Source organism: Platichthys flesus, chromosome 23 (genome assembly GCF_949316205.1).
Source record: "Platichthys flesus chromosome 23, fPlaFle2.1, whole genome shotgun sequence".
In the NCBI taxonomy this organism is placed as follows: Eukaryota; Metazoa; Chordata; class Actinopteri; order Pleuronectiformes; family Pleuronectidae; genus Platichthys; species Platichthys flesus.
In genome coordinates this window covers 2,513,036-2,531,813 of record NC_084967.1, presented here as the reverse complement: position 1 = coordinate 2,531,813, position 18,778 = coordinate 2,513,036, and the positions used below count along the sequence as shown (strand labels likewise).

General features: G+C 41.6%; 2 protein-coding genes across 2 annotated transcripts in view; one reads left to right on the top strand and one right to left on the bottom strand.

Annotated features, from left to right (window-relative positions):
- tmem178bb (transmembrane protein 178Bb) overlaps positions 1-6,979 on the bottom strand; it is a 114,429-nt gene extending 107,450 nt beyond the window's left edge. The window contains exons 1-2 of the mRNA XM_062383298.1: positions 6,932-6,979; positions 5,898-6,643 (exon numbers count right to left, since the gene is read on the bottom strand). Coding sequence (XP_062239282.1) covers positions 5,898-6,279 — 382 coding nt within the window. The 5' untranslated portion in view covers positions 6,280-6,643; positions 6,932-6,979. The remainder of the gene's footprint in view (positions 1-5,897; positions 6,644-6,931) is intronic.
- Positions 6,980-15,112: 8,133 nt separating this feature from the next.
- On the top strand, positions 15,113-17,847 carry mrps33 (mitochondrial ribosomal protein S33). The gene is made up of 3 exons (XM_062383311.1): positions 15,113-15,271; positions 16,661-16,877; positions 17,399-17,847. The coding sequence occupies exons 2-3, from the start codon at positions 16,663-16,665 to the stop codon at positions 17,502-17,504; spliced, it is 321 nt and encodes a 106-aa protein (XP_062239295.1). The 5' UTR covers positions 15,113-15,271; positions 16,661-16,662; the 3' UTR covers positions 17,505-17,847.
- Positions 17,848-18,778: the final 931 nt, after the last annotated feature.

Genomic DNA, 18,778 nt, shown 5'->3' with positions numbered 1-18,778 from the left:
GCATTTGAGAGACATTCTATCAGCGCTCCATCTCTTGAGCAAACGATGGAACAAATTCTCCTCACTCGTAATCAACATGGCTGAATTCATCTCTTGGATGGTGCTCGTCATGCGCTACTGGAACCAAAAGTATCCTCAGTTGAGCTTGAGTTTGAATCGCTTCACTGATCAATCCACTTCTTTTTAAACTGCAGAGCCCCAGAGCTTTCTCCTTTTCAAACTTATGGCCGCAGACTCAGGAGGGGAGAAACAGCGGGTTGTCCAAAAACCAGAGAGGCGAGTGGTTTGATCCCAGTCTCCCCAATGCCGAATCGAACCCCCCTGACAGCTGCACCCCTAGTGTGTGAGTGGCCTATGTATATACTGTATGAATGAGTGTGTGTGAATGGGTGAATGGCAAAACAATAAAGTAAAGTGCTTTGAGTGGTCATCAACTCTAGAAAAGCTCTGAATTAATACAAATAATTTACCCTTGGGGATAGGTACAGATATCTATCAGGATTCAATACTCTGCACTCAACTCACATAAACTGTACAGACGATAGTAGTCATTCATTCATTCATTACATTACATTACATTACATTACATGTCATTTAGCTGACGCTTTTGTCCAAAGCGACTTACATTTTAAGTACACTCAACATTTATGAGGGGCCATTTAGGGGTTCAGTATCTTGCCAAGGACACTTAGGCATGCAGATGGGAAAGAGTGGGATTCGAACCAGCAACCTTCTTGTTGCAGAGCACCCGCTCTATCCCCTAGGCCACGCTCTCCCCATATAACTCTTATTCATATAACTCTTATTTTTTATGGGTCACAGGGGGGCCAGGAGCCAATTCCCCCAAACCTCGCCCAATCCCAGTTGGCATTGGACCAGAGGCAAGGTACTATAGATAAATACAAATAACCATCTACACTCACATTCACACCCACAGGGAGTTTCGAGTCTCCAGATAACCAAAGCTCAAAAGGCACAGAGGGTGCATGAGGGTGCATGAGAACTCCTCTCAGAGAAGCACTGGCAACCACTGCTAACCACTGCCCCGCCGTCCCACACCTCATGTCACTGTCACTATAATTAAACCTTGGAAAACAAATGATCCGCTTCCAGCTAACTTCCACTAATAGTCATCCGGCAGTGGGTCATACTGGAAGTGAGGGCAGCCGCCCCACCCGCCCTCCAGCCCCTTCCCTGTGCCTATTAGATGAGCAGCCTTGCCAGCAGGCTCATTGGCAGGGAATCTATGAGACACCTTTAGCCTCCCGTAGTGTCTAATTTAGCCCTCCCTATGCTACAATACCCCTGGAGACTAAGGTAATCCAATCCAGGGCCTCTCCCTGTTCTCTCTGCTTAGACAGAGCTGTGAGTATCTTGATCAGGCCCAGAAAGGCCTTTTTTTTCTCCCTCACAGAGCCACAACAGATGGTGCAAGATGAGTCCAGCACCACCCCCCCCCCCCCCAACCCGAACTTCTCCCCGACTCCTCTCTGTAATCCTCTCCTGACATCCTCCAGCTTTGGCGTATTCACTTTCTCCACATCCTCCTCCTCAAAAACCACTTCTTTTATTTTTCAGCCCGGTGCCTCTCAGACACTCTTTTATCTCTTCTCTTCATCTTCCGCTCCCTCTCGAAGAGGTCTTTACCTGTGACAGACAGAATGAGAGAGGGAGCTGCTCAAACAGCAGGAGGCTGTGTGTACGTGAGGCGCCGAGTCATGGCATCAAAAAAAACAAGAGTGGATATGCCACCTGTTCAGGTTATCACCATGAGTCATACTGGGAATGAACATCAACAATTAGGTGCTGGTATGGCAGTGACCTATTTAAATCACTCCAAAACGACCATTTACAACAGCAGGTCTACACAGTTTATAGTTATCTATGTTGTGATGCTCCATTGGATTGATTGTCAGCGATCTAGTCAGGAAAAAACTGAGAAATAGAAGATATCTGACTTTGGATCCACATAAAAAAACATGTTTATTTGCTCCATTCATTGTTAGTGTTGGTCTTTTCGTGAGCTCTGTTGAAGGAGATCATCGGTCATCCTCTGAGAACCCACTCCGTATTCACCAGCACGCACATTCTGCTCAGACTGTATCGGCAGAACTCATTAAAATGGAGGGTTTAGTGTTTTGCGTTGACCTGTTTACACTGCTTCTCTCCCCGACGCTCCTGCCTCCATTAATCTGCATGAAGATGCAGCTTGTGGTTATGCAAGAAGCCTCCGAGATAAGGAGACGAATGGATGTTGCTGATCCGGCCAAACACTGAAGCATCATTAGTGCACGCGCCAGAGAGATGGATGAGCTCAGAGAAATTAGACTTTCAGAGTTGTTCAATATGAAGTTATTAGCGAAGGTGAATGGAGACTAATGATATCTGTGTACAGAGACAGTATGAGGAGTGCTGGGGGGTTATGATTCATTCCTGACATGATAACTATTATTATGTTTATTTATACAAAAAAAAACATTATCTCATTCAAATGGCCAGGAAATTACTCATTAGGGTTCAGATGCAGTGTGCGTAGCTCATCGTTGCATTAATGGATTCTGTTACTTCATCTCATGTGTCAACTTCATGCGTACACAGGAAGATGTTGAGTCATTATGAAACAGCAGGCCGCTATTATCCTGTGTGTGTGTGTCTATGTGATTTGATCTGAGAGATTTAAATGGAATAAAAGTGAGACAGCATGTGGAGGGCGGTTGTTGTGCTCCCGACCTTCCACCTCTCAGAATACCTGAACGACTGAAACTATCTTCTTTCTACACTACATGTTAACAGATGTCAGGGCGGAGGGCTCACATATGTTCATGAAAGATACTATAATATAAAAGAAACAGTGCTTAAGTAGATGCATAGTGCGAATATATTATGGACTGGAATTCCAGGGCAGTAACCATCATTTCAGACATGGTGAGGTCTTCAGATCTGAGCAGTTTAACCAGACAACAGGAGCAATGTCTCTACAAAGTTGAAACTGTAGAGACATGTAAAATTAGAGTTTGTAATTGCCAATAGCAATGCTGGCAGTATTAAAAATAGGGGTAGGCATAGGGGAATAAGTAGCAGTAGCAATAGGGGTAGAGGTAGTTGAGTAGCTGTAAGAGCAGCACTGCCATTAGCAGTCGGGTTAATTGTGGGATAAATGGTAGAGGTTGTATTGATAGGGGTAGTTGGAGTAAAAGGTGCAGTAGTACTAGTAGCATTAGCAGTAGATGCAGCAGTAGCCCTGACTTTGGTGGTAATAGTGGGCTAGTGGTAGCTAGAGTAGTTAGTAGCATCAGTATCACTAGTGGTAGCAGCAGTTGCAGTAGCAGAAGTAGATCAGCAACAGTATTATAGCATAGATAGAAGCACTGGCACTAGTAATGGGAGGAGAAATGACAATGAAATGAGCTGTTAGTACTACTAGTGCTGGGAGTACGAGTTGTAGCAGTAGTAGTACAGGTAAGAATAGCCACAGTGGTAGCAGTAGCAGATGTCATTGCCGTGGCTATTGCAATAACACATCAGAGATGGTTGAAGGAATATCAGAGGCCATAGCAGAGCAATAGAAGTATGCAAGTAGTAGCAAGGGCAGTATTTATAGAGACACAGTCAGTAACACTAGTGGTAGCAGTAGTTGAGGAAGCATTGAAAGCAGTAGAAGAATTGACTGAATTATCAGAGGTAGTGGTAGTAGTAATGGCAGTGGAATTAGTAGTAATAGCAATAGAAGTAAGTGTAATAGCAGGACCAGTGCGAGTACAAGTAATAGGATCAGGTAAGAATAGCAGTACTGGTAGTAGAACAGGTAAGATTATCTGTAGTAGTAGCCTACAGGTAAGGGTAGCAGTGGTAGTAGTACAGGTACAAGTTTGAACCGAATTAGTCCCAGTTGTGGCAGTAGTAATGGAGGTGGAATTAGTAGTACTAGCAGTTAGTAAGTGTAACTGCAGGACCAGAGCGAGTATAAGTAGTAGGATAAGGTTAGAGTAGCAGTAGTAGTACAGGGAAGAGTAGCAGTAGAATAGCATGGGTCAGTAAATGGACAGTGGGAATTGGTACAAGCAGGGGTAATAGCAGGACCAGAGCGAGTACAAGTAGTAGGATCAGGCAGCGGTATCTATAAGTGTTGTTGTTTACTGCTGGATGTGATTGTATCATGACCCCGCAGCTGAATGTGAACTCGAACTGTCGACAGCCCGACTGCACATGTAGAGCACGCAAAGATAAAAGGTGTTAATCCTTATTGACCCATCAATGAGATGTTAGATGCATCAGGATGACAGACCACGCTGTTCTTTTTCATGCTGACGGAGCAGAGAGCCGGAGCAGCTCCGACCCCTCTGTGGAGGCATTCATCTCACCACTGAACACATCGACTGTGGGCTGCCCATTACTGCAGATGGGCGGCCATCAAGGCCATTGAGGCGTCCTCAAAGGAAGGCGCAGCTGCAGCAGACACACAAACACAGTCGCGCACGTGCTTTCAGGGGCCACACACACCCTCCTTTCTTCCGGCTTGGCCTCAGAGCAGTGACTTCCATCAGAAACCTCAGCCTCCCTGTCTTTCAAACCTGCAGCAGTATTATCAACAGCGGCTGGCATCTGTGGAAACTTGTATTTGAGGCCAATTTATTGACAATTAAAAAATGTTTAGGAAACAAGCTTCATGCTGGTTGTTGACTTTGATTATATCTCAGCTTAATTGTACTTTTCATAATTTTCTATATTGATCAAAACTTCTCCTGACCCCCCCCCCCCCCCCCCCATATCTACTGAAATGATTTCTGGTTTAAAAATTGATTTGTTTATTGCTTATGTTTCATTAACTGATTAAATCAATGGTTTGTACAAATCAATGCAAAAGAAGATCTAGTATATTTATTTTCTTACAATCCTTTTCAAATGTTAGCTTTTGCCTTGTGACTGGATATTTTCAATTCTGTGTGTTTTTAAAAATTCCTGAATCAATTAAATTGAAAACAAGAAAAAAACATTCCTTGTTTGAATTGGGTCAAAAGCCACAAATATTCAGAGACACTGGATTAAATGTATATTCTTGAAACTGTAACAAAATGACAACTTGTTTAATCTTCAAATTGCTTAAAAAGTGATCAGCCAGGTCAATACATCATAAGCACATTGGCAAATATATAATTTAAAGACTTTTTTAACTCCCGAATATCAACAACAGTATCCACCTAAAGAACCCAGTATCGTCTGGCATGTAGAAAAACTCTAAGGATTTCACAGAAATGAAGCCTGATAAGCATCAAGTCTTTACTTGATAAACTCTTGACCATGATTTACATGTCTCCTGCTTATCAACAGATCACTGAGATCCTGTCTTGAAAACAGGCCTGTTTCTAAATCAAGTGATGAGTGAGTAAATCCCTCTGTGTTATTCCTGGATGTATTTACTTCGTATTAATCTACAGTGTGGGAGGAACGAGCTCCTAATAGTGGCTCGGCAGCTCTTATTTTTGCGTGGGGTCACTCTAGTAGGTGCATCCAGCCACGCACACACACAGATTTGGAAACTGAGCAAATCCCTCTGCTTGTTATTTGCAGTAGCAGGGTCAGAGAGAGCTACAGTCCGAGGGATCATGTCTACATGCTGTTCACCGTGGCATTTTTGTTTTAGCAAAAGAGCCTGACAACAAGCCGTCTGCAGCCAGAGGCCGTTGTGCGCCTCTGGACCAACGTTTGATTCCCGGCAGAGGAAGGAAACAGCTCGATGCCCTTTCTCGCCCTTTGGTCAAATGGACAATCACCACAGAGCTGCCCTCGATTGATTTTTATAATGACACATGTAACAGCGTGCTCGGGGTCTGCGATGTTGGTTCTGCAACAACTCCAAACCCCCCCTGGATCTCTGGGTGCATCGTCTCATCCCTTACCTTTCCGGATGCGATCTTCGATTTCCTGGTCGAAGCCGAGCCGGTGGCATTTCCTCCACAGCCCCATGTTGGTTGAGTTGTACTGCCGGTTGCACTCGTCCGCGGCGCTCATGGCAAACAGCTGCCGCCGGTTCCGGGCCAGCAGCAGCTTCTCCTCCCAGCGGGGCGCGCTGCTCCGGCTGGCCCGCAGCGGCAGGCTGATGTTGGGGATGTAGATGAAGCCCGGGTCCTTGCGGCGGCTGGAGAAGCTTCGGCACCGCTCCTTGTACCTCCTGGCGTCGGTCTCGTACCAGTGGTCGGAGCACATCGCCACGGCCAGCATGCCCAGGGCGCAGAGAGAGAGCGAGAGCCCGGCGTAGAGCAGCAACTTCCCGGCAGCCATGCTCGCTGGTCACAGCCGCATCAGCACCTCAAGAGACGGACAGCTCCTGCGCGGCTCCCCCCCACTGCTCGGCGGGCTCAGCTCACATCACCTCTGGAGAGCAGCGCGGGGACCATCGTCGATAACAGGCAATAGCTTCCGCAGCTCACGGTGACACGGCTCACTGCCCGAAGTAGAAGATGCACACGCACACACACACAGAGACACACACAAATCCCCTGTACTCCAGTGTTTTCCCGATCACAACGTGCCCACGTCGTTTCTTTTTTTTTCCCCTGCGTGCGCGGCGCTGCTGCAGCTCGGCGGAGATAAGAGAGGAGGAGGCTTATATCATATCAGCCGCGGATCCTCGGCATCCATCTGTCTGAGCAGGGGTGACACACAACACACACCGAGCACATCAGCACAGCACATCACATGTAGCGTACATATCTCAGTGCGTTACCCGTCCTGGTTAGATACACGGTGCACAAAGAGGAGCGCGGAGGAAACAGCTACACAAAGAATCGTGCGGATGCATTTATATGCAAGCCCATAGCCTACATGTAAAACGTCATGCTGAATTACACGAAACCACCCCTGGAATTAAACTTCATATCGACCTGGAGGACTGAATGACTGAATGAATGAATTAATGAATGGATGAAAGTACCTGGATGATCCAAAGGGAGCAGGAGAGTGAGGGATCGGACTGAGCATCCACACCACGTCTGACCGGATGACGGCAGCTGCTACAGAGCCAGCCTGTCCATGGACCAATCAGCCTGCAGGAGATCAGTGTTAGCTTACAGGCTACATGATATCTGACTGACCATACAAAAGTGTCCCTATTTATTATACACGACCTTGATTTTAAATCCTGTGTTATACCCGGTCAATGGTGCAGCAACACCAGTGGATTTGGACATTTATTTAAAATTGGGATTTTTAATCTGTTGGTTAATTTAAATGACTTTAGTTTAGTTTAATGGGATATAGTGGCATCTAGTGGTAAAGTTGCAATTTGCCACCAACTGAATGGCTGTGTATGTGTGTAGGCGATTCTATGGTGGCCATAAAGGGATAGTTCACAGGCAAATTTAAATTCAGTCATTACCCATCACAGACAAAACACTTTAGGAGTCTCAGGGGTAAACAGTGTTGCAGTTAAGTCCAATACAATTGAAATATTTGCCCATAAACCCCCATAAAAGGCCTCCATACTCCTCCTGTGGTGTCATCCAAGTTTCCAGAAGCTCCAACATTCAAATTTGACGAAGCTAAGTAATTTACACCAGGTTTTTGGCTGCAGCACTGTTTATCCCTGACAATATAAAGTGTTTTGTGGATTCAAACACTTCATCCCATCCCTCCATCGGCATAGTGGGCAGTATATAAGTAAATTTTCCTTTTTTCGGTGAACTATCCCTATAATGTCCAATGATTGTTTAGTCAGTTCTGAGCAGTAGAAACATGGCAGTGCAACTTGGCGGAGAGACCCAGCCTCCGCTGGAGATACGAGGGGTTTGTTCTAAAGTAAACAAAAACATAATTCTGAGTTTCAGATGAAATATGTTCCCTGTATTCCACATCTGCTCATAGATCCCTCTAATCATCCCCACCGAACCTTCTTGCAGACAGATGAAATGGAAGTTGGAACTATCAGAACATTTTAAACTGCAGTGATGAGGCTCAGAGTTGGTCGGGTATTATTCCTCATCTTGAGTCAACTTTGAAAGACTTGTATTACTTTCATCTAATACATTATGCCGACATGGTAGCCTACATATTACTAAATCAATGCTGCTTAACCGAATGACAATGAACAAATTAGTGACAATTTACATTTTGTACTGGATAGCAAGTCTTAATGCTGTTATCTTCTACTTTATAGTGCACTTGGCTTCCTTTGGTATTCACGTGCTAGTGTCAGTGCACCTTACCATCGGTTAGGTTCAGGGAAAGATAAAGGATACAGTAACAAACAATTCTGGTGGTTACAAGTTAAAAATTATCACTGTCGGTTTCCCATATATGTCCCTGATGAAGTTCTCTGTAATCAATCAACAAACCCACAGTTATCTCCTCCAAACACATTCGTTGTCTCTCTTTATGTAACCCGACTTCCTTCTTTTGCTCTTGTCAGGATTATCACATAATTATGAAATAGAACTGTGGGTCATATGACCTATCAGAATTGAAGCAGGGATTGATCTTGGACTTAACGCAAGTACAATTCAAACCAAATAATAATTTTATGACTATATTTTTGATTTTCAGAGAAATTTTGGAAAAGCAAAGTGATCACAGTAAAATCTCAAAGATGAATTTTCTTTGAACCTTTTTTTTTTTTTATCCTGAGCTGGCTGATGGCACATTAATTAAAAGTAAAGTGCATCTTGATATTGAAGAATTGATTTACAGCACACCTCTTCAATCACGTCTTCATCTTCAGGTTTGGGAAGGATATTAAGTCATTCAAATGAAGTGATGTTTCAATTCAAAGTTGAGCTACAAGTTTATTCTCATTTAGTTATCTGGCTAACAGACTAAGTGTGAAAAACTAGTGGAGTATTTAGCAGCTAAATAGACATGACCAGAATTAAAAGAGAGGAAATGTTGGACTGGATTCATGAATTGGCCACAAAATATGTCAGAATGAATAATAATGCTGCTTTATGTCTGCAGGATGTGGAAATAAAAGCCATTTGCTCACATGGGCAAAAGGTTCTTCTAGTTTGAATGGTGCCTTTGTTTTGGCCATCCTCAATTTACTTTTATCTCCACTATTCATCCCTTCTGATCCATTAATCAATGTCACTCACTTTGTCAAACACTTTAGTGTTTGAGGTACATCTGCGGCCCAGAGAAGCTTTGAGTCATGTTTGAATATCCAACGGCTCTTAGTCATCATGACAAACATATTTTTCTCACTGGTGAAATGATCTGTATGTGTCTGCATGATGAAATACTATGTTAAGTTTACAAATTAAACCACATATGGAGGCTTGCTTGTTCAGACCTTCAGGTGTAGCTGAAATGGAACTCCAATACTTTCTTTTTGTTCACCTTTTATAATTCCCCAGCAGAGTCCATGCTGTCAGGCCTTTTTACTTCTGGTGGGAGCTGTCAGCCAGTGACACTCTGCGGTGGGGGGCAATGTTTAAAAATGTCCAGGGGAGTCTGTGGCTGAAGTTTCTTTTCTATCTGGCGCCCTCTTCTGTTCATAAATTGTAAATACACTATAAAAATAACATGACTGCTATGATTCAACAATATATATATATATATATATATATATATATATATATATATATATATATATATATGTATATATATATAGGAGGGACATTTTTGGGGAAGTGAGCGAGACTATAGGAGAATATAATATAGAATATGCAGAATGTGACTTATCAAATGAAATATTAATAGGCATTTAAACAGAGGTACATTGTATGATAGAGAAAGAGACCATCAGTGTCAAATCATCACTCAGTTGAGATATTGGAATGAGGAGATACAACTTTGGATCAGTGCAACTCTGAACAACTTTTGGTTGAATTAAAGAATCTTTTATATTCATTTGACTTTAAACAATGGGTACATCAGTCAAACGCCCATTCTCAGTTTTCACTTGAACAGGTTTGGAGAGCTACTTTTACTAGAAATATTTTAATATAGCTTGGCTGGTGTGGCAGCAAGGTCTCAAACAAAGGGATTTGAAGAGCTGTTAAGGTCATCCATCATCTCCTACCAAGGAGCTCAGCACCTGCATATACTGCCTGAGGGAGGGAGGTATCTCTCCTTTCCATGAGTATAATATTTTGGGTTATAGGGTCAGAGTCAGCTACATCCACAGATACCCATCAACAATGGGTTTGGAGTTTAGAATCCCTACTATTTCAGTCAGGACAGTGAAAAGGACTTCTTCAGTTACAACTCAAGTCCCTAACATGACCCTTAAGGCAGACTTGAATGATCTAACTTCTCTTTCCCACATAGGGGAGACCGGGGTAATGTGAGACATTTTTTACATTTGCTTCCCTCTAGTCGAGCTAAAATGATATATCAGTTAAATTTACAAATGTCCCATTAATTCAGGATGTTTCCTAACAATGGAAATTATCGCAATGTCTTCAGGACAAAGGGTCATGAAAATATGATTGTTTTTTAAAAAGTGATCTTGTGTCGCACTTTACCCCAGCTAAGGGGTTAAGTGAGACAGACCAGAGAAATCAAGGGGGTAAAGTGGTTCACTTACTTTTTCCACTTTAAAACTACCATAACAACACATGCTGTAATAGTTCAAATCTGACAGCTAGATTGACAACCACTAATATCGGACTAGTAACAGAATCATGGGGATTGGTCAATTAAGCACATTTATGATTATTATGATTCATGTGATCTCTTGCACACCCTAGCTTACCTGCACATTGTTTCTCTGTCCAGTTGGCAGGGACAGGGGTATTGTTTTTCTCTGCGTATTCAAATGCAAGTTCAAGGCACTTAACTGGAGCAAGGCCATGGAACTGGTCAGCTACTAGTTTCAAGAGTTTGGCAAGCTCCTCCTCCATCTCATCTGTGAATATTCTCTTTACCTCATCTACTGCACCCCAGGCTACTGATTTTACTTCCCCTTTCTCTTTTTTCTTTATTAATCTTTTGAGGGTTGTCTTATCAATATTTCTATCCCTTCCAACTTTTCTTAAGGACTTCTTTCCTTGCATGACTTCAGCGGCTGCACTCTCCATCTCTGTGAGGGATGTTTGGCCCCAGGTTGTCTTCCTGGTGTATAGTTTCTTGGCATGATGGCTTTTCTATAATGTTTATGACATTAAAAATAAAACATATGTAATGTATAATTACACTAAAATATGTTTAAGACTAAACTGAACTTGTGCTTCATGTCTCACTTTACCCCAAAGCATTTGTCTCACTTTACCTCACAGCCAATATTTTAGTATAACTACATATCTTAGCAATTCAGGCTAATCTTCAGCTAGGATCAATCACATTCATCAACTTAACTTTCTAACTTAATCAATTTGTTTTGACACAACAGTTGATTAAGTTCAAAGCAGGAAAACTTACTTTTACATGCAAAAAACAAATTTCAGTGAAAAAAACATAATTACCACAGCAGCAGCACCAACTTCTCCTTCATGGCAGGGGGGGAATGGGAGGGACTTGAAAACATAATGGTCAAATGACCACAAATGTGTACCGTTGGCTAGATACAGATGGTATCTCACATTACCTGATGTCTCACATTACCCCGCTCTCCCCTACCGCTAAAACAAGGGGCATTTGGTTGATTAAAGCAGTAATCAAGCAGTTTATTTGTTGGTTTTCCAAATGTTCCTCTAGATTTGGATTGAGTGTGGAGAAGGCCTCTGCAAGCTCCCTTTCTCCTCCTTTAAAGTTGGTACCACAATCAGATAATAACTCATAAGGTTGCCCTCTACCTGCAAAGAAACTGCGAAGGGACATGAGGAAACTGGCAGTATCAAGGCTGGTAAGTATCTCTATGTGAGTGCACACAATCCCCCACCTATTATCTTGTTTTCTCCCTATTATGATGATGAATGAGCAGAAGCAGTCAACACAGTTTTTCCCGTGGTATGGGGTTATTTAGAGCCTTCTATAACATTGCAAACTCACAGGTGGGTCCTCATGTAGTTTCCATCCTGCTGTTGCCAAGCTGGAGCTGGTTAGGGTTGTGGTATATGGGGTAACTGGTACTGATATAACTGATCAGGCTGGGAAGGGGGAGCAGGCTGGGATGAAGATGCAGGCAGGGTGGGGATATACAGGCTGTTATGGATAAACATGAAGTTGGATTTCGGCAGCATGGGTTGAGAGGAGGTAGATGAATATGCTGTGTGCGTTAGTTGTTGGCACTTGACTAGAATGCACATGGGTCAGGGGCATTTGGTCTTGGGGTTTCATGGGCCACAGGCTGTTTACTAAAATGCACGGTGGTTAAAGACCTCGAAGATGTTTAGGCTGAATGGGCTTAATCGCAGGAGCTGAAGACATTTAGCTGGAGTGTGCATAGGAAGGCAGGTGCTTGAGCTGGGGGCGCTTGGCTGGCAAGTAAAAGAACTTGGGACACTGACTGGCAGATAAAGTGCAGGAGGCGTTTGACTGGCTGGTAAATGAAATCGGTTCTTATTGACTTGAGGTGCAGGTCGGGCTCAGTTTTTCCGAGGTTTGTGGGCTGTGTTCATACATTCTGCAGTGTCATGCTTAGGTCCACTCTCCTGCTGCCATGGGGGTGTCTGTACTAACTGAGAGATTCTACCACATTTGGTTAAGTGTACAGACTCTGAAAGTGCAGGCTCTGAATTTGATTGGTCATAAGGTGTGAATTTCTCTTTGTAAAAAGGCTTGTGCAGTTCATCACTAATACGTTCATCATCTGCCTCGGAATTCTTCCCATGGTCAGGTTCTCTTTTATGGTTCTGCCTGCTTGGTAACAATATAGCTTGGTTGGTGTGGCAGCATGGTCTCAAACAAAATTGGAACAAATTGGAAATGGACACACGCGGCCATTATATAGCCTCCCCTTCTCTAGTCTCCTCCCCCGTGACAGGTTATTCTCTCTGCCCACTCCTGGTGTCATGGAATGAACAATTAAGATTCTTGAACAGTCTCCGTCAACAGGTGGTCTGCCATCATAGCTTTAGTTCACAGAGCATGAACTTCACACAACAAAAGTTCAGACAATTATCTCTTGAGTATATATGTTTTTTCGTTACAATACATTAACTGCTGACAGATCATAAAACGATGAATTTACTTGAGGAGCTTTTGGGCTACAATGTTATTTCTTCCCTATCCGTCTCCAAGAAAGTGTCCTCTCACAGAGATATTATCAACCTTCCTCCAGTTGTTATCTATCTAGGGTCCTATAACTCAACCTTGGGTCCTACACATTCTGCATTGGAGAGAAGGGGACTCTATATTATAACATACATTTAGGATGGATTAAGAAAGACACCTTTGACTTTACTCTTATCTCTGTTCGAGGGGCCCAAAAGAAACAAACCACAATGCATACTCTGTGAAAAAGAATAAAACCAAATATACCTAAAAACATTTCTACAACAAGATGGACCGTTCTTGGTGAATTGCCTTGACCATGTAGCGACACACACAAGGGAATTATTAAATCAGCATAAATTATATTTGATCTGAAGGCGCTGCATCAACAAACGGTGCCCACCATAAGCAGTTCAGTAGTTCAATACCGGTCTCCCCCTTATGTGTAAATTGTCCTTGGACAACATACTGGGCGACAAATCCAGCTGTGCAGTCCCCATAAAAATAAAAAAAATCACACAAATCACCGGCCCAGAGGCTTACTGACAAATGCAACACAAAAATCCATCATTCAGAGCTTGTTTAAATGTCGGGTTGTAGTGTTTGGACTTCACAGGATCCACCAAAGAAGCAGCAGTGGAGTGCAAGCAGCGTAGAATATTCAGACAGTGTTTGAAGGTATGCAGACACAAAGAAAACTCAGATATCCAAACTGAAAATGTAAACTTGCGAGCACTGCATTTCTGAAATTGGTGCTCACTGACAATCAAGTAATTACGATATTATCCCTGAGGCACTTAGATTGAACACTTTTTTTGTTCATTCTAACAAACATTTCCGATTGCCACCCCATTGAAAACTTCATTTGGCAGCATACTCTTGATATTAGTTTAACGTCTGACATTCCAGTCTCTAAAGTCCACATACACTATGCAAGTTTATCTGATCATGTGTTTTCCACTTCCATCCCCTCCCAGATTCCTAAACCCAGTGTCACAGGCAGGCAGTTCTCTGATGCCCCAAATGTAGATGATGGACTAACCAGAAAAGATTTTGTTTTTTTATTATATATACAGACTGTCACTTTAAGGCAGGTAGACAAACTGGAAATACAAAATTCCAAAAGGCAAAAGAACAAAGTAGAACAACGATGGAGGAGTAAAACTGAAACGTCAGGAGCACAAAACCGGAACCACGAACAGAGTGGTCCTTAAGACAAAGGGAAACTTGACAGAGACTCTTTACACAAGGGAGGCAGGATAAGTGAGCTCATGTGAAACACATGCAGACGAGAGACATACAGGAAATGACAAAATCAAAACGAAAAACACAGACAAATCCCCAATTTTCATTTGTTGGTTTTAAATTGTGGAATTATGCACCTCTAACAATTTGTCACCAGGTGGATGATGATGTTGTTCGACTTTGAAAAGGTGAACTCTTTTTTAAGCAATGCAAGTATTTCAACAACTCTTTCAGTGAATGCATGATGCAGAAAAGTAAATCACCTTAACTAGATGTATTGATACATATTGATACATATTTATGTATATTTGTTTTATTTTATATTCAACCTCCACGTTCAAATCCACCCTATACAATTTAATGCAATTAGCATTTACACTATAATCGCTGTTTACCAAGTATATACCTATATAATTTACTAAGTCTTTATTTTTTCAGTGATGAAGATAAAGTTGAACAGATTTGTAGAATTAATACAAATGATTATTATGTTTCAATCAGGTTTCAATACATTTGGAGCGATTCGAAAAGCGGAACCTTGTGTAAGGTTCAACAAACTAACGGCTCTTTAATAGCGACGGACTTCCTGTCAGGGCTATATCGCATAACACAGAGATTTAACTAATGTAATGGCGGCTATTCCGGGTTATTTATTCTTCTTTATGATTTTGGATAATGTTAACATCCTTGTGAGTTTTGTATGAGCGGTTTATTAGAAAATAAAATAGCGGAAAACCGGAAGTGAAAGCAACTGACCAATCAGCTCCAGGGAAAAGTGTCATGCGCGTTACAGCCTGATACAGTGTGGTGAGTGTGTGTGAAGGTTACAGACTTTACTGGAGCTTCAACATTATTAAGAAACAAATGGAGCTGTGGTCATTCAGCTGAGATTAAACACGGTTTACTACTTTCGATTATTCTTCACCGACTACAGACTGAGGTAAGACGCCATGTTGTTGAGAAGAAGTGAACAGATACTGTCATTCATGTGAAGTCAGGACCCTGCTAACACTTAGCTTTAATGTTGAAGCTACCAAAATAGAAACACATACATTAACTATGTCACTTCTACAGTTAAACGTATGGCTTCCAAACATTTTGTTGAAATCATGAAGCAGATGGACAGATTGGCTTAAACGAGTGTGAAGAACCGAGAGGGGACTTTCAAGAATTGTATTTTATGCCCTAAAACAATGATATTTGTTCATTGTATTTTTTAATTGGCCAAACAGTTTTCATGCTCACTACATGACTGGTGCCAGACCAGAAAGTCTGCAGGCTGCCATCTTTGTTTTGATTCTGAGAGCAACAGTGCAACTTGCAGAAAATCCTCAGAGATCTTTCAGTGAACTGGCTGAGAGGAGAATGTGGAAACTTCTGAGGCTGTGAACCTACCAACAGGTTATGGAAATGAAGAGTAAAGCAATGTGAAACAAAATGAATAGTGTCTAAAAATAATTGTTGTATTATATCAGGAAATGTTTAGATAAACTCGGACTAGTCAGAATAGCGTTCCAAGAATTTGTGCAGTTGCTGATCCTGTCCATATTGAAAGGAATTATTACCAGTCAGTGCTCAAATTATGTCAAATATATCTCAATTGTAGTTTTGACTCATCATAACTTCAGCATCTGATATAAAAACAATTGTTGATGATATAAGTATAAATATTAAAAATAGTACAATGAAGCTGGTGATGTCCAAAATAAATTCTGAGCAGTTGAAGCCAAGCATGTTAGTAGATATCTTCCTCATCCCAAGTAGTCAACATGCAATAGCTTATATCTTGAATTATAATTGTGAGTTATCAAAATGCATTTTTACGTATCCAAATAGTTATTGACTTTCAACAATCAAATGTTAGGGCTCACGTGCGGCTCTTAATTCTCAGCATCACTTCAAAATGTTCTGATTAACCTGTAAACTGTTGTTTGAAGGTAAAATGCACTGATTGTCAAGACCAAGAACTCCTACAAACACAGTGGGTCATCACAACCAAATCATATTTACCTTATAATTGTGAGGACATAGAATGTAACTCTTACATTATAGATTGTGAATATCAAAATGTATTAATCGACCAATTGCCCGAGGTCTAAGGACATTTCAATACAGACAAAAATAGAATATAGTCAAATATATGAAGTCATTTGTGTCCACCAGACAGCACTGACAAGTGTGTTATTACTCTGTCCTGCTCACTACAAGCCTATCTGTTTAAAACATCGAAGCATAAAGCTCAGTATCTAACTGGATCAAGTTTAACAGCATATGCTACTACCATTGTATCTCTTCCCTGTGTGACAAGTCTATCTGCTCTGCTCTGCAGCCATGGCCAGTCTGTCCAGCTACGCCGTCCGCATGGCCAGGCTGAGCTCGCAGATCTTCAGCCAGGTTGTGCGTCCGACAGACCCCAAATCCATGAAGGTGGTCCAGCTGTTCCAGGAACCCCCCATGGCCAAGACGAAGGAGGTGTACGAGTGGTACCCTCATCACAAGGTTTACTTTGCCATGACGCAGAAGCTCAGGTTCATGGGACTCTTCAGGTACTGTAGACACTGATGACTCGGGTTGTGACTTGATCTTTGACAATATTTGTCTTTCTAAAAATAAACTAAAATGTTATTTTATGTATTTTTTTGGATGCCATTGAAATCATTCTCATAAAACAATTCAAAGCAAATTAAAAAATATATAAGTCCCACATTGAGAAAAGCAAAGTTAAAATCACTATAATTTCGAACTAATTGTGTCTCGATTTCATTGATTAATTTAAATCATTCTTACTTTGCAATGTTTTTTTGTTTTGATTGCTGCAATTCTTCCTGCAATTATTTTGCATTAAAAGCCCATCAGGGGAGGGAGTTATTAGATTATTTGAGGTACTGGAAGGATTTTAATTGGACACACGGGCTAAATGCAGGAAGAATTAAATTTCATTGGCGGTAGCTTGGCAGCAATCAAACAAGATGGCTGAGTTCAATGAATCAGTGAGAAATCAGAAAAAAATATAAGTTTGGTTGAATCACCATGGACACATAAAAAATGTTTCCCCCTTCCTTTTCAGAGATGAGCATGAAGACTTCAAAGACGAAATGCGTCGCCTGAGGAAACTAAGGGGAAAAGGAAAACCGAAGAAAGGAGAGGGGAAGAGAGCGGGCAAGAAGAAATGAGTTGCGACGTTTCTGCGTTCTGCAATCGTTTTACAGGACTTACCTTTTTTTTTTGTCTTTATTATGGAGGCAGACAACAGTCCACTGTTTACACTATCACTATGTGTGTGTGTGTGTGTGTGTGGGGGGGGGGGGGGGGGTAATCCTGAAAGAATCACCTTTGACGGAAATACAAGTTCTACTGTTGTGTCTTTTCATGATTTATGGATTAATGACACAGACCACGTACCAGCACACGTTGTTTGCCGGTGCTAGCTCAACTTTCAAAGGAATGGTAGAAAAAGGATGTAAAGAAGCTGAAATCTTTTATGTTTTTCAAAATAAAATCAATGTGCGAAATGCATATCATTACAAAGCTTGTTGTTTAACACAATACATGGATGTTGGTCATTGTGCTGTGCATCATGTCTTCCAAGTTTTATTTTTAAGCTTTGGCAACAGAAGTGTCTCTGTGCTCTGTTTAACCTTGTAGCTACAAAATGCGAGGTCTTGGAAATAATCTGAACCTGTGCTGGTTCACTGCTAACTACTTGGATAAATGGTGTGTTCAAAGAGCACATCATTCATACAATGCATCTATGTGCAGCACTTTCTCTGTCACTCACACAGCCACTTCAGATGTCAGGGGCAATTGGGGATCAATGTCTTGCCCATGGGCATTTCAGCATGTGTAATATGGGAGACTGGGATTGAACTGCCAACCTGTTGGTTCCTCAGCCCTCTCCACAGCATCACATACAGAGGTACAACTCCACATCTGGATTATAAATTCAATTGCACACACTGACATTTCCCGAATCACATGGCAAACTTTCAGTTTGATATTGAAGTGAATCAGATGTGGTAAATTTCCAGTATTGTATAGTTTTCAGAGTTTATTGTCAAATGCACAACATTCGCAATGAAATGCTTGGGTCACAGGCTCACTTACAGCAACGCTCAGAATATCACAAGCGAAACAACAAAATATTTGAATAAAATAATATGAAATAGAACATCAAAAAAAATGTTTAAATAGACAATTAAAATATATATATACACCACACCTGAAAAGAAAATCAATAGTGCAATTATGTGCAATAGTGCACATATGCTAAGGTGCCGGTTTAGTGGAGTTATTGCAGATTGGAGGAGTTCAAAAGTCTTATGGCCTGGGGGATGCTGCGGTACCGTCGGCCAGACGGCAGCAGGCAAAAATGCGATTAAGAATGCATATTTCTTACTGAAACAGGATATTTTGATAACTTTTGAAAAAAAAAAATAGTTTTCCCTTA

Bases quoted from the DNA above. Each gene is read 5' to 3' on its own strand.
- mrps33 (XM_062383311.1), top strand. From the start codon at position 16,663: ATGGCCAGTCTGTCCAGCTACGCCGTCCGCATGGCCAGGCTGAGCTCG. The intron at 16,878-17,398 runs GTACTGTAGACA...CTTCCTTTTCAG, and splicing joins AGGTTCATGGGACTCTTCAG to AGATGAGCATGAAGACTTCA.